Source organism: Protomyctophum bolini, assembly GCF_963924005.1.
Source record: "Protomyctophum bolini genome assembly, chromosome: 2".
In the NCBI taxonomy this organism is placed as follows: Eukaryota; Metazoa; Chordata; class Actinopteri; order Myctophiformes; family Myctophidae; genus Protomyctophum; species Protomyctophum bolini.
The window spans coordinates 5,041,775-5,064,350 of NC_137863.1; the positions used below are offsets into that span (position 1 = coordinate 5,041,775).

At 46.4% G+C, this 22,576-nt stretch overlaps 1 protein-coding gene across 1 annotated transcript in view; it reads left to right on the forward strand.

Annotated features, from left to right (window-relative positions):
* Positions 1-20,768, forward strand: part of dnah9 (dynein, axonemal, heavy chain 9) — a 110,063-nt gene extending 89,295 nt beyond the window's left edge. Inside the window, exons 49-61 of the mRNA XM_080788665.1 lie at positions 1,263-1,433; positions 2,019-2,141; positions 3,622-3,815; positions 8,604-8,752; positions 9,224-9,351; positions 10,075-10,308; positions 12,869-13,060; positions 13,584-13,775; positions 15,104-15,274; positions 16,222-16,404; positions 16,854-17,107; positions 18,022-18,160; positions 20,513-20,768. Coding sequence (XP_080644791.1) covers positions 1,263-1,433; positions 2,019-2,141; positions 3,622-3,815; positions 8,604-8,752; positions 9,224-9,351; positions 10,075-10,308; positions 12,869-13,060; positions 13,584-13,775; positions 15,104-15,274; positions 16,222-16,404; positions 16,854-17,107; positions 18,022-18,160; positions 20,513-20,740 — 2,358 coding nt within the window. The 3' untranslated portion in view covers positions 20,741-20,768. The remainder of the gene's footprint in view (positions 1-1,262; positions 1,434-2,018; positions 2,142-3,621; positions 3,816-8,603; positions 8,753-9,223; positions 9,352-10,074; positions 10,309-12,868; positions 13,061-13,583; positions 13,776-15,103; positions 15,275-16,221; positions 16,405-16,853; positions 17,108-18,021; positions 18,161-20,512) is intronic.
* The last annotated feature ends 1,808 nt before the right edge of the window (positions 20,769-22,576 follow it).

Below are 22,576 nucleotides of genomic sequence, written 5' to 3' on the forward strand. Positions count from 1 at the left end.
AGTTCTCCTTGAAGGTATGAGACCTCCACAACATCCACCCCATGTACCAGTTCTCCTTGAAGGTATGAGACCTCCACAACATCCACCCCATGTACCAGTTCTCCTTGAAGGTATGAGACCTCCACAACATCCACCCCATGTACCAGTTCTCCTTGAAGGTATGAGACCTCCACAACATCCACCCCATGTACCAGTTCTCCTTGAAGGTATGAGACCTCCACAACATCCACCCCATGTACCAGTTCTCCTTGAAGGTATGAGACCTCCACAACATCCACCCCATGTACCAGTTCTCCTTGAAGGTATGAGACCTCCACAACATCCACCCCATGTACCAGTTCTCCTTGAAGGTATGAGACCTCCACAACATCCACCCCATGTACCAGTTCTCCTTGAAGGTATGAGACCTCCACAACATCCACCCCATGTACCAGTTCTCCTTGAAGGTATGAGACCTCCACAACATCCACCCCATGTACCAGTTCTCCTTGAAGGTATGAGACCTCCACAACATCCACCCCATGTACCAGTTCTCCTTGAAGGTATGAGACCTCCACAACATCCACCCCATGTACCAGTTCTCCTTGAAGGTATGAGACCTCCACAACATCCACCCCATGTACCAGTTCTCCTTGAAGGTATGAGACCTCCACAACATCCACCCCATGTACCAGTTCTCCTTGAAGGTATGAGACCTCCACAACATCCACCCCATGTACCAGTTCTCCTTGAAGGTATGAGACCTCCACAACATCCACCCCATGTACCAGTTCTCCTTGAAGGTATGAGACCTCCACAACATCCACCCCATGTACCAGTTCTCCTTGAAGGTATGAGACCTCCACAACATCCACCCCATGTACCAGTTCTCCTTGAAGGTATGAGACCTCCACAACATCCACCCCATGTACCAGTTCTCCTTGAAGGTATGAGACCTCCACAACATCCACCCCATGTACCAGTTCTCCTTGAAGGTATGAGACATCATTTGGCTCTGGGGCATATTCTGTATCTCGAGGGAAGGCAAACATAGGAGTCAAGCGGCTTTCCCGAGATTCCTTTTTCGAAGCATAGCGGAAGCGCAACACCCTCTTTCCCAGCGGCAATGTAAAAGGAAAATAGAGGGCAAAGTTTTAAAATGGAACTAAGCATCCGTGTGTGTGTGTGCGTGTGCGTCTGTATGCGTGTACACATGTGTGTGTGTGTGTGTGTGTGTGTGTGTGTGTGTGTGTGTGTGCGCGTGTGCGTGTGCGTGCGTCCAGGCGTTCAGCGTGGTGTTCCAGAAGGCCGTCCAGAAGGCCACTCCTCATGAGGTCCTGAGCCAGCGCGTGTCCAACCTGATGGACAGCATCACGTCCTGCGTGTTCAACTACACCACCAGGGGGCTCTTTGAGTCCGACAAGCTCACCTACAGCGCTCAGCTCGCCTTCCAGGTGAGGAGCAAGTAGTACGCCCATGTGACCGGTGGTCAGAACCATGGAGAGATAGATTTTTTTGTTGGTTGCGTAAACAAGGAAGTGAAGGAAGTTGCGCAATGCGAGATTTCTGAAGAAGGAAAGGGCAAAAATGTTTTTTTTAAATAAAATGGTTTGATATCAATAACGTCCAAGGCACCCTGTGGTTGTGATTCTAAAGACGTGTATACACGTCATCATCATACTATAATTCAGCCAATGTCTGTCTGTGTGTGTGTGTGTGTGTGTGTGTGTGTGTGTGTGTGTGTGTGTGTGTGTGTGTGTGTGTGTGTGTGTGTCTGTGTGTGTGTCTGTGTGTGTGTGTTTGTCTGAATGTCAGAAACAGTGCGTTATCTCATCATTGCCTGCGCCAATCACTCCCACTTTTCACACAGGCATTGACCATATGAATATGGAGGTCTTAACGGAGCCCATTTGACACATTAATGATTAATAATGATTTTTTTAGTGAATGAAAACGCACCCGGGCGCAAATATCTCACAACGGGTAAGGGCTAGTAATTATAATCAGTGTTAAGTATATGCGTCTCCATTGCTATACAGATTCTGCTGGCCAACAAAGAGATCAACCCTGAAGAGCTGGACTTCCTGCTGAGGTACCCTGTCCAGCCAGGGGTGACGTCACCGGTGGACTTCCTGTCTGACCACTCCTGGGGGGGGATAAAGGTATGTCTGACCACTATGACCACACCTGGGGCAGGGGGGGGGGGGGGGGGATAAAGGTATGTCTGACCACTATGACCACACCTGGGGCAGGGGGGGGGGGGATAAAGGTATGTCTGACCACTATGACCACACCTGGGGCAGGGGGGGGGGGGATAAAGGTATGTCTGACCACTATGACCACACCTGGGGCAGGGGGGGGGGGGGGGGGGGATAAAGGTATGTCTGACCACTATGACCACACCTGGGGCAGGGGGGGGGGGGGGGGATAAAGGTATGTCTGACCACTATGACCACACCTGGGGCGGGATAAATGTTAGCAAACAGTAGCTGGGGGGTGGGACTAGTAAATACATTTCAGATTCAGATTTTACGGGGGCCAGTTTTGAAGTGCAGCCATCCGTAGGTGCCCTTTGAGAGCGGTTTTGAACGAGTCAAGGCATTCACATGTCTTAATGACCGTTTGGTACGGCGCTCCACATTTTGGTGGCATAGGAGCGAAAATAATTTAGTCCCTTGTTTGTGCCGAATCTGGGTTGTACATGGTTTGTTGCACTCCCTCTGGTGTTGTGGGTGTGGACTTCGTTGACATTAAGGAAGTATCTAGACAGGGTATCTTGGTGGTGTATCGAATCTTGTGGACCAGACCCATTGCAAGATGCTGTACAGTGTACTCAGTCGTCGACCCTAAGCCATTCCAGCCTGTCAAAGTGGGCAGGGGTGAGGTGGGTTCGGGGGCTGAGGCCAAGTAGGAGCCTGACCAGTTTGTTTACTATCATTCCCTGGACCCCACTTTGGGAACCACTGCCTTAAAGGACTTAAAGTTCCGCCCTGGTATTCTCCTTTTAGTCAAAGTCAAAGTCGTACGATTTGTCAAACACGTTAACCACAGTGAAATTAGTTCTCCGCATTTGACCCCATCTCTTGGAGCGGTGAGCTGCAGCCGTGCCACGCTTGCTTGGGAATCATTTGATTCGTTGATTTCACCCCCCCCCCCCCCCCCCCCCCCCCCCCATCCAGAAGAGATGTTTCAATGGATTCTGTTACTGTTGGGTAAATAGTGGTGCTATAAATAAAATACTAAAAAAGGTTATCTTTGAAAATCAGGACAGACAATCTGACCGAAACGTTGAATAAAGGGCAACATTTTTGGCAAGTTTCTGACAGTGTGCTGGACCCTTCTTTGTTTTTCAAAGATAACCTTTTTAAGTATATGCTTTATTGCCCTACGCACCTGTCATTAGCCTTCTGAGGTGTGCATCGGCCTTTTGCTATAAATAACATACTAAAAATGTAGAGGAAAAAAAATACTACAAGCGGTGGCGCGCTATGAGCTTGTAGGTCTGCTGTTTTTGAAAAATCGTGAAAATATTCAGAAGATTTCTTTTTAATTTTGAGGTCAGGCCTGAATGGGTTAAAAAGGCCTATAAGCACAGTCTCTCTCTCTCTCTCTCTCTCTCCTCTCTCTCTCCTCTCCATATAGTCTCTCTCTCTCATGGAGCACTTCCAGCACCTGGACCGGGACATGGAGGGCTCGGCCAAACGCTGGAAGAAGTTTGTGGAGTCCAAGTGTCCGGAGAAGGAGAAGTTCCCCCAGGAGTGGAAGAGCAAGAGCTCTCTGCAGAGACTGTGTATGATGAGAGCACTGAGACCCGACCGCATGACCTACGCTGTCAGGTTAGTAGAGAGACTGTGTATGATGAGAGCGCTGAGACCCGACCGCATGACCTACGCTGTCAGGTTAGTAGAGACTGTGTATGATGAGAGCCCTGAGACCCGACCGCATGACCTACGCTGTCAGGTTAGTAGAGACTGTGTATGATGAGAGCCCTGAGACCCGACCGCATGACCTACGCTGTCAGGTTAGTAGAGAGACTGTGTATGATTAAACGTTGACCAAGATGGCGCCGTTACATGGCGACATAGTGCTGGTCTGGCTCATTGTTTGTTTGTTTGTTGCATGTTTTACGCTTGAACGAGTGGATTGTCTGAAGTATGAGAGGACCGAGTTGCTGTACATCAGAGACAGCTTTCAGCTTCCCCCACCGCAACTTTTGTTTTCGTCTAACAACTTTGTAAAGCAAACAGACGTGACTAACACTGATGCTGATCGCAGCAGGAGCCGCCGCTACGCTCTACCCAGGAAGAGAGGCAGGCGAGCCGGTGCCTTGGTGAGACTCCGCCGCCGAAAACTTCGCTCCCCGCTGCCCTGCATTCTTTTATCCAACGTTAGATCTCTAACGAACAAAATGGATGAACTATCTCTTGTCGTCAACTCCAAGCGTGACGTCTCGGACTGCTCCGTGCTCTGCCTCACAGAGACATGGCTGCGCGAATGTGTCACCGACTCAGCTGTTGCATTACCTGGCTACACTCTTCACCGCGGAGACCGGACTGAGGACTCGCTGAAACGCCGCGGAGGAGGAGTTTGTTTCTACGTGAAAGACAGATGGTGCTCCGACACTAAAGTTTTACACCGATCATGTTCGCCAGAGCTCGAGTCTCTTAGCATCCGATGCAGACCCTTCTACCTCTCGAGGGAATTCGCTTCAATCATCTTGGTAGCTGTGTATATCCCCCCACAGGCTGGAGCAATGTCAGCTGCCCGACAGCTAGCTACACACATCACGGAATTGGAAAATGCCCATCCACATTCAGCCGTCCTTATTATGGGAGATCTGAACCATGTTAACTTGAGGAAGTCGCTTCCGCGGTATAAACAACAGATCCACGCTGCCACTAGAGGTGAGAAAACTCTTGACCAGTGCTACAGCACCATACACCACGCGTTTCATGCAGTGGTGCGTGCCCCCCTCGGTCTGTCGGACCATAACTCCATCTTACTGATCCCCCAGTATCGTCAGCAGCTGAAGACCAACAAACGTTGCTCTAAGACTGTAAGACAATGGTCCCCTGAGGCTGCTGATAGCCTGAGTGCCTGCCTTGATTTAACTGACTGGTCTGTTTTTCAAGATGCATGCGATGACCTGGATGAGTATACTGACACAGTTACCTCCTACATAAAGTTCTCTGAGTCTCTCTGTATTCCATCTAAGACTGTTACTGTTTTTAGCAATAACAAACCTTGGTTCAGTAAAGAGGTTAAAACCCTCTGCTCAAAGAAAAACGAAGCCTTTAAGAGTGGCAACAAAGAGGCTTTTAAATTAGCCAGATATGAGTTTGAACATGCTGTGAAAAAAGCTAAAGCCAAATATAATGACAGTCTGCAAGCCAAGCTACGTGCCAATGACACCAAGGGTGTTTGGCAAGGGATGCAGACCATCACAGGGTATAAAGGCAGCCGCCGAGCCCCAGATGATGACCCCCTCCTCCCTGATAAATTGAACGAGTTCTATTCTAGATTTGACATGCCCAGAGATGTCCATCCCAGTGAAGCAGCAGCAGTTAGTATAGAACAAACTACCCCCCCTCCCTTTATAATTAGTGAGCAGGAGGTAAGAACCCTCCTCCTTAAACAAAACAGCAGGAAAGCAGCAGGCCCAGATCAGGTCTCTGCTTTTACTTTAAAGCACTGTGCCCACCAATTATCTCCTGTCTTTACTGGTATTTTTAACTGGTCTCTTACACTATGCAAAGTCCCTGCTTGTTTTAAATCTGCTGTGGTTATTCCTGTCCCTAAGAAGCCTAATGCGGTTGACATGAATGACTACAGGCCTGTCGCCTTGACCTCTGTCGTGATGAAAATATTTGAACGCATTGTCTGTAATCGCCTGTCCAATGTTGAGATGGATAACTTTCAGTTTGCCTATCGAGCTAACAGGTCTGTAGAGGATGCTGTGTCTCTGTGCCTCCACAGTATCCTACAGCACCTGGAGGCCCCTGCCACATATGTTAGAGTTTTATTTATTGATTTCAGTTCTGCATTTAACACGATCCTGCCCATCAAATTATTTGATAAGCTCTTGGCCATGGGTATTAATCACTCTCTTTGTCTCTGGATTTTAGACTTTCTGTCAAATCGGAAACAAGTGGTTAAGATTGGCAACATGCTCTCTCAATCTATGACTCTTAACACTGGGGCCCCCCAGGGCTGTGTTCTCTCAGCCCTCCTCTTTGCACTTTATACCAACGACTTTATTTCACATTCTCAATTTGTTTCTTTTTTTAAATATGCAGATGACACAACTGTCGTTGGTTATATTAAAAATGGTGACGAATCAGCCTACAGGGCCGAGGTGGCAGCCCTCGTAGACTGGTGCACTGATAATAACCTTATCCTAAACCTGGCTAAGACCAAAGAAATCATATTTGATTTCCGGAAAAAGGGGATTATGCCACCATCCCTGGTTATAGGTGACCAGCCTGTCGAAAGGGTCGACAGTTTTAAATTCCTTGGCACCACTATATGCTGCTCCCTAAAATGGGAAGTTAACACAAGTAACATCTTGAGTAAAGCCCACCAGAGGCTTCACTTCCTTCGCCTCTTAAAGAAGTTCGGTGTGACTGGGGAGGCGTTGGTTCACTTCTACAGAGCCACTGTGGAGAGTGTCCTCGTCTTCTCAGTCACAGTGTGGTATGGAAACACCACTGACTTAGAGAGGAAACGGCTTGAAAGGGTGGTACGCACGGCGTCAAAAATCATTGGCCTCGACCTCCCATCCGTCTCCTCTATCTACACCACACGCACTAAGCGCAGAATGCAGAAGGTGATCGCCGACCCCTCCCACCCTGCCTGCTCTCTTTTTGCACCCCTGCCCTCAGGTAAGAGACTCCGGTCTCTAAAGTGCAATACCTCCCGCTTCAAGAACAGCACTTATCCCGAGGCTGTTCGCCTCCTGAATGCTGACCCTCTTTTCACTCGCACTTTACAGCGTGAAGCTGCTTTGTAAATCGATGAACTGTGATCAATTTTCTATTTATTTATTCAACATGAATTGTAACGTTTTGCATTCTTCTTATTTATTGGTCCCCCTCATATGATGCCTGTACTTTTGTATTGTGTTCTGTCTGATTATGTGATGTGAATATGTGTATGTATCGTATGTATGTATGTTTTTAGTGCACTGAAACAAATTCCAATCAACTCTGTTGACATGGCAATAAAGTCTTGAATCTTGATGAGAGCGCTGAGACCCGACCGCATGACCTACGCTGTCAGGTTAGTAGAGACTGTGTATGATGAGAGCCCTGAGGCCCGACCGCATGACCTACGCTGTCAGGTTAGTAGAGACTGTGTATGATGAGAGCTCTGAGACCCGACCGCATGACCTACGCTGTCAGGTTAGTAGAGAGACTGTGTATGATGAGAGCCCTGAGGCCCGACCGCATGACCTACGCTGTCAGGTTAGTAGAGACTGTGTATGATGAGGGACCTGAGACCCGCGACCGCATGACCTACGCTGCCAGGTTAGTAGCTCTCTGCAGAGACTGTGGGCTGTATTTTGCGTGTCTTAAGTACCAGGTCTTATTACTTAACTTAAGACCTGGAGGCGTGGTCAATGCCATTTGGCTATTTTGAGTGGCCAAAGAGCATTGATCACGCCTCCAGGTCTTAAGTTAAGTAATAAGACCTGGTACTTAAGACACGTGAAATACAGCCCTGTGTATGATGAGAGCCCTAAGACCCGACCGCATGACCTACGCTGTCAGGTTAGTAGGAAATACTTAACCCATTCTGACCTGAGATCAGATTCTAAAAATGTCTTCTACATCCTGACAGTTTTCGGAAAAAGCTAAGTTTCTATGTCAGTCGTTCTTCGATTTTTCAAAAATAGCAGACCTACAAGCTCGTAGCGTGCCACTCGGTGGCGCGCTATGAGCTTGTAGATCTGCTTTTTTTTTCAATAGCTAAAGCATAACATAATGCTAACAGCAAAAGGGGTTCCCGCCCAAAATGTGTATTATTATATTTATGTTGTTAACTGTTGTTAACGATGAGAACCACAAGATTTGCTATAATATATCGGTACTGTACATAGCAACAACTACCGCACAAGGGGTTCCCGTCTTACATACGTAGGTAGAGCAGGTCGTCCCATGATACCTGGGTCGGCGGTTCGAATCCCGGCTCCTCCTCCTCCTGTCCACATGTGGAAGTGTCCTTGGGCAAGACACTGAACCCCACACTGCCTCCAGTGAGTCGGTCGGTGTGAGCTCAGCTCGCCACCGTCGGTGTGTGAATGTGTGAAGTGAGGAACGCTGGCGTCGACTGTTCGCCGCTTCACCTCCCAATGTATGAACGACTGAACCATATTGTAAAGCGCTTTGAGCACTTGGAAAAGCACTATAAAAATGCTATTAATTGAGTATACCACAGACGAAAAACTGTCTAAGTCCAAATGTCATTCTGACCCCTCCACGAAAAGGCCTCGTTGTCCTGAACCCTTATCTATCATTTATACATTATGGATCAATAGTGTGGACTTAAACAGTTTTTCGTCTGTGGCAATTGGTTTTCCAGCGAGTTGACTGGTCTCTTTTCTTTTTCTTTTTTTTTACCCACAGAGACTTTGTGGAGGAGACCCTGGGAAGCAAGTACGTGATTGGTCGATCCGTGGACTTTGCGGTGTCCTATGAGGAGTCGGGTCCGGCCACGCCCATGTTCTTCATCCTGTCTCCTGGAGTGGACCCTCTGAAGGACGTGGAGAAACATGGTAATAGCATATATTATATTAAATATGATATGAACCCACTTAGACCTGAGGCTGAATCTTAAATAAATGTCTTCTAGATCCAAGTTCCAAACCGTTTTCTGAAAAACCCTATGTTTCTATGTCAGTGGTGCTTAACCTTTTTCATAGTTAACAAACAGTACTGTCACAGGTGTAGTCGGTGGCATTCAGTACTGCCCCATATGGACCTCATCTCATTCGGTCCCATCTCCTCCTCGCATATGGAACTCATCTCGTTCTCGTTCTTAACCCGATTCTAAAAACGTTTTCTGAAAATTCTGTTTCTATGTCAGTGGTGTTCAACCTTTTTCATGTCAAGGACCCCCCAGAATTATCAGTATTTGGCCGCGGACCCCCATCTGAAAATATGTTGTTCCCTGACTACTGACTACAAGTAAGTAATCTTTTCAGAAATGTGAGCTCAACAGTGTTTGTTTGTTTGTTTGTCTCCAGGCAGGAAGTTGGGCTTCACGTTTGACAACAGGAACTTCCATAACGTGTCTCTGGGCCAAGGTCAAGAGGTCATCGCTGAACAAGCTCTGGAGCTGGCAGCCAAGGAGGGTCACTGGGTCATTCTGCAGGTACACACACACACACACACACACACACACACACACACACACACACACACACACACACACACATTTAACATCTTTATTTGTATTCACATTTTACAAGGAATTTCTTGAACACAAACAATGGTGGATGTGCAAGCTTGAAAAAACTCTACAACAATTAAGTGCTTCAGGATACAGATTACGGGTACAGAAAGCATCGCCTTCTCCATATTATGGCGACTGCCAATTATTGCAGACAGAGACACTGAACAGAATTTTGCGATGCCTTATAGCTCTCGGCTTATTGGGCATGCCTGCAATCTGCACCCAATGTCTTACATGAACATATTACATGAAGTATTCAATCCAATTCAAAGGGCTTTATTGGCATGAGAAAACATACGTTTACATTGCCAAAGCAGAAAGAACCATACAACAATACAGCAATACAATCAAAACAAAAATGATGTAAATTTGAAGGTCAGAATCCTCAATAGATCAAATTCTATGTACCAAGATCACTCGATGCAGGTATAGTGCAGGAATATACACAATGATTAGTCTTTAGGGTGGTTGTGTTCCATTTGATATCCTTCTCCTATCACAGCAACTCACAAATCTTGCTGCTTGCACATTGTTGTAGTACTTCGCCCAGCAAGATATGGGAGTTTTTTGTCATTGGTCATGTTTTCAAAATCTCCGTGTGTGGTTGTAATCCGACACCAATTCCTTGGGTGTCATCCTCAGAACATCCACCTGGTGGCGCGCTGGCTGGGCGTCCTGGAGAAGCGTCTGGAGCAGCAGGGGGAGGGGCCCCAGGCCCACCCGGCCTTCAGGGTGTTCGTCAGCGCTGAGCCGGCCTCCACGCCCGACGGCCACATCATCCCGCAGGGCATCCTGGACAACGCCATCAAGATCACCAACGAGCCTCCCAGCGGCATGCACGCCAACCTGCACAAGGCCCTGGACAACTTCACACAGGTACCTACCTACCACCATGCCCCCTCAACCTGCACAAGGCCCTGGACAACTTCACACAGGTAGGTACCACCATGCCCCCTCAACCTGCACAAGGCCCTGGATAACTTCACACAGGTACCTACCACCATGCCCCCTCAACCTGCACACGGCCCTGGACAACTTCACACAGGTATAGTAGCTACCACCATGCCCCCTCAACCTGCACAAGGCCCTGGACAACTTCACACAGGTATAGTAGCTACCTACCACCATGCCCCCTCAACCTGCACACGGCCCTGGACAACTTCACACAGGTATAGTAGCTACCTACCACCATGCCCCCTCAACCTGCACATGGCCCTGGACAACTTCACACAGGTATAGTAGCTACCTACCACCATGCCCCCTCAACCTGCACATGGCCCTGGACAACTTCACACAGGTATAGTAGCTACCTACCACCATGCCCCCTCAACCTGCACATGGCCCTGGACAACTTCACACAGGTAGGTACCTACCTATACCACCATGCACACGGCCCTGGACAACTTCACACAGGTAGGTACCTACCTACCACCATGCACCTTGGCAAACTTCTTCACTGTACACTAAATATGTTCAGCAAATATAGCCGATGTACAAACTCACAATGAACGTTGTGAGGATGCAGTGAAACATGATAGTCGTCTATTAGAGGGAGGGTTTCTGTGTGTCGAGCAACGGAAATCGAGTTATCAGAGGCTGCTTCTTCTAATCACCTGACGGGGGCGAGTTTCCCTAATAGGACGTTGTAGCGCATGGAAGAAACACGTTATTCCAACCAGTCCCTCCATCAGGCTGACCAGGAGGAGGCCGTTTAGAGACCAGGATTACTGCATTCTTTTAGATGTGTCCGTGGGCGGAGTTTAATATCTTATCTTATCTTATCTCAGGACACTCTGGAGATGTGTGCGTGGGAGGAGTTTAATATCTTATCTTATCTTATCTCAGGACACTCTGGAGATGTGTGCGTGGGAGAAGGAGTTTAATATCTTATCTTATCTCAGGACACTCTGGAGATGTGTGCGTGGGAGAAGGAGTTTAATATCTTATCTTATCTTATCTCAGGACACTCTGGAGATGTGTGCGTGGGAGAAGGAGTTTAATATCTCATCTTATCTCAGGACACTCTGGAGATGTGTGCGTGGGAGAAGGAGTTTAATATCTTATCTTATCTCAGCACACTCTGGAGATGTGTGCGTGGGAGAAGGAGTTTAATATCTTATCTTATCTTATCTCAGGACACTCTGGAGATGTGTGCGTGGGAGAAGGAGTTTAATATCTTATCTTATCTTATCTCAGGACACTCTGGAGATGTGTGCGTGGGAGAAGGAGTTTAATATCTTATCTTATCTCAGGACACTCTGGAGATGTGTGCTTGGGAGAAGGAGTTTAAAGGGATTGTGACATTAAAAAAAAGGTTTTGGAAATGTTCTTATTTTTTTAGGTTTTCTAATCTCAATTGCACCCAAAAAACATGAACTTTTAACATTCAGTAGATTTTCTGTGATCTGGGGTTTTCTGGCTCAAACAGGTGCTCTGATTTGCCGGCAGTTTGTGATGTAAGAGCCTGCAAATCCCATATATGTCAATGGGATTTGCCAGCAGATGTCACTGTTTTCACTGTGTTGCCTGTTTTCATTGTAGCTCAAAAGGCTTCCAAACCCCAAAGAAAACTTCAGACCACAGAAAATCCACTGAATGTTCAAAGTTCAGGTTTTTTGGGTGTAATTGAGGTCATAAAACCTAAAAGAAATAACAAAAACAAAAATAAATGAAAATGAATGTCATAAAACCTTTAATATCTCATCTCATCTTATCTCAGGACACTCTGGAGATGTGTGTGTGGGAGAAGGAGTTTAATATCTCCTCTTATCTCATCTCAGGACACTCTGGAGATGTGTGCGTGGGAGAAGGAGTTTAATATCTCATCTCATCTTATCTCAGGACACTCTGGAGATGTGTGCGTGGGAGAAGGAGTTTAATATCTCATCTTATCTCAGGACACTCTGGAGATGTGTGCGTGGGAGAAGGAGTTTAATATCTCATCTCATCTCATCTCAGGACACTCTGGAGATGTGTGCGTGGGAGAAGGAGTTTAATATCTCATCTCATCTTATCTCAGGACACTCTGGAGATGTGTGCGTGGGAGAAGGAGTTTAATATCTCCTCTTATCTCATCTCAGGACACTCTGGAGATGTGTGCGTGGGAGAAGGAGTTTAATATCTCATCTCATCTTATCTCAGGACACTCTGGAGATGTGTGCGTGGGAGAAGGAGTTTAATATCTCATCTCATCTTATCTCAGGACACTCTGGAGATGTGTGCGTGGGAGAAGGAGTTTAATATCTCATCTCATCTCAGGACACTCTGGAGATGTGTGCGTGGGAGAAGGAGTTTAATATCTCATCTCATCTTATCTCAGGACACTCTGGAGATGTGTGCGTGGGAGAAGGAGTTTAATATCTCATCTTATCTCAGGACACTCTGGAGATGTGTGCGTGGGAGAAGGAGTTTAATATCTCATCTCATCTTATCTCAGGACACTCTGGAGATGTGTGCGTGGGAGAAGGAGTTCAAGGTCATCCTGTTCTCGCTGTGCTACTTCCACGCCGTGGTGGCCGAGCGGAGGAAGTTCGGTCCTCAGGGATGGAACCGCTCGTACCCGTTCAACACCGGAGACCTCACCATCTCTGTCAACGTGCTGTACAACTACCTGGAGGCCAACGCCAAGGTGCGTGTCCGTGCGTGTGCATGTGCGTGTTCGTGTGTTTGAGTTTTGAATCTTTATTTCGGTCATTTCGGTCAGGTTTAAGGAATTTACATTGCCTAGTCTACATTACCTAGTCAACGCAGTGACCAGTTCTAACCGAAAAGGTATGGGCTGAAGCATAAAGCTTATTTTGCCCACCTTTTTATATAATACATATAATAATAATAATAATAATAATAAAATTCCGTGATCAGTAGCATAATTTATGAAGAACACAAATTAAAAAATTAAATAAAAAGAGCAATACGTTAGAAATATTACTAAAAACAGAAAAGAAAAAGAAATATAACAAAAGTAAAGATGTAAGATGTTGATTTACATTTGTCCTTATAATATACTATAATATAATATACAATAATATTAATATGAATATAAATACAAACATAAACATAATTATAAATAGATTTGTCTGTGTGTGTGTATTATATCAGCAGTGGAACCTTGCGTCTCCATAATTCCATCTCATTATGTGATTGGTTTGAAGGTGCCCTACGATGACCTCCGCTACCTGTTTGGTGAGATCATGTACGGCGGTCACATCACGGACGACTGGGACCGCCGTCTGTGCAACACCTACCTGGAGGAGTTCATCAGGCCAGACATGATGGACGGAGAGCTGTGGCTGGCGCCCGGCTTCCCCGTGCCCCCCACCATGGACTATAACGGCTACCACCAGGTCAGTGTTTCCCCCCCCTGCTGCCCCACCCATCCATGGACTCTCCAGGCTTTCCAGCTCGGAGGAAAGCCTGGTCTAACCCTCTAACACCCGCATTCATTTCTACTTGCAAAAAATAGATTTCAACCTTACTACTACTTTGTACTACTAGGACTAAGACTAAAAAATATGTTTAAAAAAATAAAGTTTGATGAAAAATGTATAATAATGATATAATAATTATATAAATTAATAATTTACATTTGGGGGATATCTTTCACAATAATGAATAAAACATGTTCTAGACATTCTAATGATCAGGTGAAAAAGAACAGAAAAAAATAATAATAATTTAGTAATTCATTAAAATAAAATTGTTGCTAAAAAGCTTAGGGTCTTAGAGGGCTAAGTAAGTAGCCTTGCTGAGCCATGAGGCCCATAGGGGGCAGGAGCCTATCTCCTGTTTCTGTAGCGTGAGGCAGCTTGATGTACAAGTACACCCCCTGGACATGACGCTAGTATGTCGCAGGGACTTATACCCCCAATCCAACCCTTTGATGCCGAGTGTCAAGCAGGGATCAGGCACTGGGTCCCATTTTTTTAGAGTCTTTGGTATGACCCGGCCGGGGATCGAACCCCGACCTCCCAGTCTCAGGGCGGACACTCTAACCACAAGGCCACTGAGCTGGTGAAAGCCTCATGGTCTACTGTTACTAAATTGCAGTGTGATCCAGGTCGGAAGCGGATGATGATATCGTTACGTCATGTTGTAGTCATTGTTTTGTAGTCATCAGGACGGAACCCTCTCTAAACCAGAACATCCTTTCCTCCCTCAAACCGGAAGAATAAAACCTGTCCCATTAATGAAAGCCTTGTTGTGCGAGCCACGCTTTTTGACTACAACATGACGTAACGATATCATCCACTCCCGAACCGGATCATGGACCCGAAAATAAATGCTGCCCAGGCTACCAGGTCAGACTAAAGAAAAGACTACAAATCCCATCAAATCACTCGAAACATGACTGTTCATTAATAAATGAATGCGTGTACTAATCCCTGTCTTCCAGTACATCGACTGTTCATTAACCCATTCTGACCTGAGATCAGATTCTAAAAATCTCTTCTACATCCTGACAGTTTTCTGAAAAAGCTATGTTTTCTATGTCAGTCGTTCTTCGATTAAAAAAAAATTAGCAGAGCTACAAGCTCGTAGCGCGCCACTCGGTGGCGCGCTATGAGCTTGTAGATCTGCTATTTTTCAATAGCTAAAGCATAACATAATGCTATAACACCAAAAGGAGTTCCAGTGTAATAAATTAATGCGTGTACTGATCCCTGTCCTCCAGTACATCGACGACACCCTGCCCGCGGAGTCTCCTCTCCTCTACGGTCTGCACCCCAACGCTGAGATCGGCTTCCAGACGCAGACGTCCCACAACCTGTTCCGCACCGTGCTGGAGATGCAGCCGCAGGACGGGGGAGCGGGGGAGGGGGCCGCCAGCACCCGCGACCACAAGGTGCCGCTGCCGCGCCACATGTCCAAAAGTCCCTCAGTATACTGTCACATAGTAACCCATTCTGACCTGAGATCAGATTCTATAAAATGTCTTCTACATCCTGACAGTTTTCAGAAAAAGCTATGTTTCTATGTCAGTCGTTCTTCGATTTTTCTAAAATAGCAGACCTACAAACTCGTTGTTGTTCCAGGGACCCCCCTCCCCCCCCAGAAGCAAAGATTTGAGTTAAAAACATTCGCTCTGAAAGAATATTGAAAGATTTGCGCCACATTTTCACAAACTTTCTAAAATAGCAGATCTGCAAGCAGTGCCGCGCTACGAGCTTGCAGATCTGCTATTTTTCAACAGCTAAAGAATAACACAATGCTTAAAACACCAAAAGAATGTATTAATTGTCCCACATGGACCTCATGAATCTAACTCATGTCCCACATGGACCTCATGAATCTAACTCATGTCCCACATGGACCTCATGAATCTAACTCATGTCCCACATGGACCTCATGAATCTAACTCATGTCCCACATGGACCTCATGAATCTAACTCATGTCCCACATGGACCTCATGAATCTAACTCATGTCTCACATGGACCTCATGAATCTAACTCATGTCTCACATGGACCTCATGAATCTAACTCATGTCACACATGGACCTCATGAATCTAACTCATGTCACACATGGACCTCATGAATCTAACTCATGTCACACATGGACCTCATGAATCTAACTCATGTCCCACATGGACCTCATGAATCTAACTCATGTCCCACATGGACCTCATGAATCTAACTCATGTCCCACATGGACCTCATGAATCTAACTCATGTCCCACATGGACCTCATGAATCTAACTCATGTCCCACATGGACCTCATGAATCTAACTCATGTCCCACATGGACCTCATGAATCTAACTCATGTCCCACACATGGGGTCTCCATGCAGGTTCTAGCGCTGCTGGAGGAGATCGTGGAGAAGCTCCCGGAGCCGTTCAACATGGCCGAGCTGCTGGGGAGGGCGGAGGAGAGGACCCCCTACCAGGTGGTGGCGCTGCAGGAGTGCGAGCGCATGAACGCGCTGACGCAGGAGATGCGGCGCTCGCTGCGCGAGCTCAGCCTGGGCCTCAAGGTGAGTCGGAAACGTCATGTAAAGTGCATGTGCACGTGCACAGGGGCCCTAAGCCAATGGGGGCCCTTGGATTCAGAGGGCTGTATTTTGCATGTCTTAAGTACCAGGTCTTATTCCCTAATTTGAGTAAACTAAAGACCTGGAGGCGTGATCAATGCCTTATGGCTATTCTGAGTGGCCAAAGAGCATTGATCACGCCTCCAGGTCTTTAGTTTACTCAAGTTAGGTAATAAGACCTGGTACTTAAGACACGCAAAATACAGCCCAGAATGTCCTCAAAGTCACACTTCCAACAAGCTTTGTACTGAGCAGATTATGCGTTGCAACGCCTTGTCAAATCAACTGTAGATTTAGTCGACTAAAACTAGACTAACCCTAAGTCATGACGTGACTAAAATCAAAATTTGCTGTCAAAATCATCACTGGTTTCCGTGGTTGTTCCAACGCAGGGAGAGCTGACGATGAGCGCCGACATGGAGGCCCTGCAGAGCGCCATGTTCCTGGACGTGGTTCCGCCGGGCTGGTCCCGGCTGGCCTACCCCTCCGTGCTGGGCCTGCTGCTGTGGTTCACGGACCTGCTGGCCCGCGTCCGGGAGCTGGAGGCCTGGACGCTGGACTTCTGCCTGCCCAACGCCGTGTGGCTGGCCGGCTTCTTCAACCCGCAGTCCTTCCTCACCGCCATCATGCAGACCACGGCTAGAAGGTATACGTCAATAAATGCGTCATGTCGGGACGGGGTTCAAGGTTTCTTTGTTTTGTCTCTCCCCCGAGGGAGAAGTTTGTCTTGGACCCCAAGGACCCGCCCTGCAGCATACAGATACAATACAATACAATACAAGACAATACAACAAAGGCACACAGTGACCCGTACGACATTAAAATACCACACACCAACATACCTAGTGCAAAAGAGGGGAAGAACATCACCTCAAAACCTTCGACCCCTCCCTACCCTGTCTGCCCTCTGCAAGGACTCTGTTAAGGAGTGCGCAGCTCGCTTATCCGACACGCCGAAAGGTCCGACATGCGTTGCTCCGTGCTTGCGGTTAGTGTTAGGTTAGGGTTTGTGTCATCAGTATACCCGAGGCGGGGTTGGCGAAAGGGCCTTTCTGTGTGGAGTTTGCATGTTCTGCTCATGTCTCCTATAGGGTAGGTAGTAGGTACCCTCACTAAAAACATGCAGTAATCCTGGTCTCTAAAACTGCCTCCCCCTGGCCAGCCTGATGGAGGGGAAAGGAACTGGTCGGAATAACGTGTTCCTTCCACGTGCTACGTCCAACCGGGGAAACACTCCCCTGTAAAATAAGCAGCTTGGACTCCTCATGCATTGAAGGAATGCATGAGGTCAGTCTGTTGCTCTCCCCAGGCTGTCAGAGGGAGTGTAGAGCCCAGGATTTAGATCATTGACACTGGGTGAAAAAATGGGTTACAAAATCGTGGGATAAAACATTAGAGGTTAGGGCTTGGGGTAGGTTGTCGGTCTAAAGCCTGTACCCATCATGACTGCGGAGCTACAATTATAGGCTCTATACTGTATGTTTGTGTATGCAACGCTTTGCCCATAATGGCAGGTTTAACGACTGGCTGATTCTATGAGATCCTTGATTGTTTGGACAGGAACGAGTGGCCGTTGGACAGGATGTGTCTGCAGTGTGACGTCACCAAGAAGATGAGCCGCGAGGACTTCACGTCTCCTCCGCGAGAAGGAGCCCTGGTTTATGGACTGTTCATGGAGGGAGCGCGCTGGGACTCACAGGTGATTGGTTTAGACCAGTGGTAACCAACCTTTTCAAGCCCAAGAGCCCATTTTATTCCCAATTGTAAGCCAAGATCTACCACTAAAACGTGTTAGAAAAAACACTTGTTTTGTTGCTATTTCTGACAGGCTCAATGCATGTGCACACATCCACACAAAGACTAAAGCTTAAATTAGAATAAATACTTATAGTAAGTTATATTATCAATGTCAAATAATATTAAGACAAATTAGAAATAATTAGTATTAGAAATATTTTGTTTCTCATTTCAATGAATATTCACATTGGCAGATGTTCAAATGACATAGGCATAACATGACCATATATATTTGCACAGATATGGTGACATACTCTCAGGGTCAGCCCACCTTTAATGAGACTGCTGTGACTGCACTTTATCTGCAAGCGTTTTGAAATCTGGTTCATATTTAGTGATTGCCAGTCTGAGGGTGTCATTAAGATGTGAGTCAGTCATACGAGTTCTAAACTTGGATTTTATTATTTTCATTTGTGAAAAGGCCATTTCACATAAGTACGTGGAACCAAAGTATAGGCATGCAGCTTCAGTGCACACGACACAATCAGGGGATACTTCTCTGCTCACGAGACCAAAATTCCTTCTCTTTAGCTCTGACCTGCAGGTGACAGTCACTTACTAATCCAATAATCTCCATTTAAATATCTGAAGTTAATGCAAACACATCCTGCATTTTATCGGACAGCAGTTCAATGACAGTAGGCTCAGTAAAGAGGAAAGGGTTTGATACAAAAGCAGCTACTTAATTGACTCATGCGTTGTACTTCAACAGGTTTTCATATTTCATATTTATCATATTTTTTGCTCTATGTGTGCATGTGTACAGAAATCAAACTGTAGCATTGATTATTGTCACGGACAGAAGTCATTCTTTCCCTATGCATATGCCCTGGAGTGCACTCGGCTATTAGTTTGCATTGCAGACTGGTATATTCAGAACGCGCCTTTAATTAAAAACCAAATGCAGCTGTGTATGTGGCTCTCAGCGTGCGATACCCCCCCCTCACCTCTGTGCTGGAAATATAACGTCTGGGTTTCCGAGGCTACATCCATGCTGACGCAGTGACTGTCCTGTTTCTGGCTAAGCTTTACGCGCAGGGCACATGAACCTCTCCGTCTCCAGTCAGTGCTGGTTGTTGTTTATTTGCATGGCTCAGAAAATGAGTAACAAACTAAAATGAGAACATTATCGAGTTGTTGGAGGAGGAGGAGGAGAATAATAATGTTATATTTCTTATTGTGTTCTCGGGCTGCTGTGCTGCGTTGCTGCTGCGCTGTGTGCCAACCACATCATCATCTTTTCATTTTGACATGATTCACATGAAATAATCCTGCACCGCGTGTAGCGTTTGGTTTCATTAACGCGACAAAATAGCCTACAGCTGCTGCTGCCAAAGATACCAAAGATTGGACAGTGCTACGCAACATGGAAGTAACACTGACTCGAAGCCGTTTATAAATCAGTCAGTGAAGTCAACTTTTCACCGCCGTTTAGTCGGTCATGAACGAACGAATCAAAATAACTAGTTCTTTTTGGTGAACGAAACCGATCCGGTCACTTCCGTGAACGATCCGTTCAAAATGCAAATGACGGGGAATCGCCCGGCTGCTCTTCTCATTCAGTCAGTGCGAGGCTGCGAGACGGAGCAGCCTGAAAGGCAAGCATTTGCATTCCAATGGGTCTGACACTTCGCGATCGACTCGAAAGGTTCCCGCGAGCTACCGGTAGATCGCGAACCCCCGGTTGGTGACCACTGGTTTAGACTATACTTACTCACTGGTGATTGGTTTAGACTATTCTCACACGTGACTGGTTTACACTATACTCACTGGCGAGTATAGAGTATAGTGTACACGAAACTTTTGACATATTATGAGAGAATTTTTCACCTCCACATTTCCAAAGCGAAAGTGCTGAAAGACAGTCAAACTTTTTACGTACAATTACACTTTTTTTCTGTCATCAAAACAGAACAAAACACATCCATGTAGGAAAGGTTATAGCTTGGGGATAAATGTTGGAATCGAACAACAGCAATATTTCAAATGGTTTATATTTCATTCACTTGGTATAAAAGTGCCCGTTTAAAAACCCACCTTTATATGTAGTGTTTTGGTTTTTTTGTCTAATTTTCATCCAGTCTTTGACTGTCGCTTCTTTCTGCTTTTAATCTTGCTTCTGTGCAGCACTTTGGAACCTTGTTTTGAAAGGTGCACTGCTATATAAATAAAGTTCATATCATCATAAAACCTACCTATCTGTCTGTCTTGTCTGTCTATCCGTCCATCCGTCTCATTTTACTTTTCTTTTCAGACCGGCATGATGGCGGACGCCCGCCTGAAGGAGCTGGCCCCGCCCATGCCCGTCATGCTGGTGCGCGCCGTGCCCGTGGACAAGCAGGACGTGAGGAGCGTGTACCGCTGTCCCGTCTACAAGACGCGCCAGAGAGGACCCACCTACGTGTGGACCTTCAACCTGAAGACCAAGGAGAGGCCGTCCAAGTGGACCCTGGCAGGGGTGGCCCTGCTTCTGCAGAGCTAAACGGCATCATCACTGCACGACGAAGCAGAGCTCCATCTCACAGAAATCCTGGCGAAATAGCACGGAATTGCAATTCCCGTACATACACGCCTATAAAACCCCCCACAATCCGTACATATAGCCATTCTATAGCCTGGGCACCATTTCATTTTGGTATGTGATCCGGGGTGGGAGCGGATGATAATCGTTACGTCATGTTGTAGTGTTGTTTTGTAGTCGACAGGCAGGAACAACCGGCGGCAACTAACTTTTCCCTCAAACCGATTTTTCTCAATAAAAGCTACAGGCTATACGAGAGCTTTTATTTTAGGGAAGAGGAAGGAACCTTCCTTTTCCCTCAATAAAGTTGCCGCCTGTTGTTCCTGCCTGTCGACTATACAAAACAATACTACAACATGACGTTACAACGATATCATCCGCTCCCGACAGGATAATGCAGACTTTGGAAACAGAGACCAGGCTTTCCTCAGAGGTGGTGGAAAAGCCTGGTTGAGGCGAGGTTACACGACAACTGTTTGACTGTGACGACGGAGGTGTCGCTTTCACTAGTACGGAAATGCTATTTCAACCGTGTTTATCGGTTTGCCATTATTTTACTGTTCTGTCCATGTTGGGTTACAACTCGGACGGTGCTGAGTCGGCTCTACCGAACTCCGCTACGCTCGAGACGACAACTCGCGGACCTTTCGGTGGCTTCTCTCCCGTGGCTCAAGTTCGGTAGAGACGTCACGGCGCCTCTGGGAGGATCTCAGTGTCATACCGGTATGTACAGATTTTTGGGGTTTTCTAGGCGTTGCTATTTTGCCGTGTTTTCGCGTGAGACCGGGTAGCAGAGCTATAGTTGTATTACTGCACAATGAAAAAGTCTTCCACAGCAAACGAATGTTATAACTTATAACCACTTAAACCCTCTATGGTGAAACGGGAGTTCCTCAGGGCTCAATATTATAGTGTCGTGTTGGCGAGCTTGTAGATCGGGTATCTTCAGCGTTGTGAAGCTTGTAGATCTTTCCGCCACAATATGGACCGCTGGGGTTAACTCATTGACTGCCAGAGTTAAAACATTGGCTATGGTTCTAGTTGACCTGTGAGAAATGATAGAATATTCCTCACAAACCATCCTTCCACCGATTTGCTCCGAAAGACGCGGTAGAGTCTTGTAGAAGCAGGCGAGTTGGTGCCGTTGAGATGCTCCGTTCCATAGTTATGGGCAGTTGAATGTGGCTTGTTTTTGCCAAAAAAAAAGTACCAGAGAGCAAAGAATAAATATATATATATATATATTATATATATTATTAATCGTTTATAGCATTATGCTAAACCAGCTGAACAAAGATGTGATCATGTGATTCCTGGGTGTACTCTCCTTCGTTGATCCTGGCATATCATTCACAGGCTGCGGAAGAGCGCCCTCTACCGTAAACCACTGAAACTACGTCATGACGACATTAGCAGCTAAGGTTTCTTTATTTCCTGCATTTTGTTTTTAATTATGTTTAAACCAAGGAGGTCTGAACTTGATCCCTTCCTTATTGTTTTCCCTCTACACCAAATGTCTCCACTGATAGTGGCCGATCTACAAGCTCTGCTATGTGTGCCAAATGTTTTTTTTATATTTTATATTTTATTATAACATGACCATAATAGGGTACAGGGTACTAATAGGGTAATAAGTGCCATTCTCTGAGAAACTGTATTACTTTACACAACAGAGAATGGAGTTGCACGGAGGTTGTGGTGGCAGGTTATGTACTTATATCACGCGCGCACACACACACACACACACACACACACACACACACACACACACACACACACACACACACACACACACAC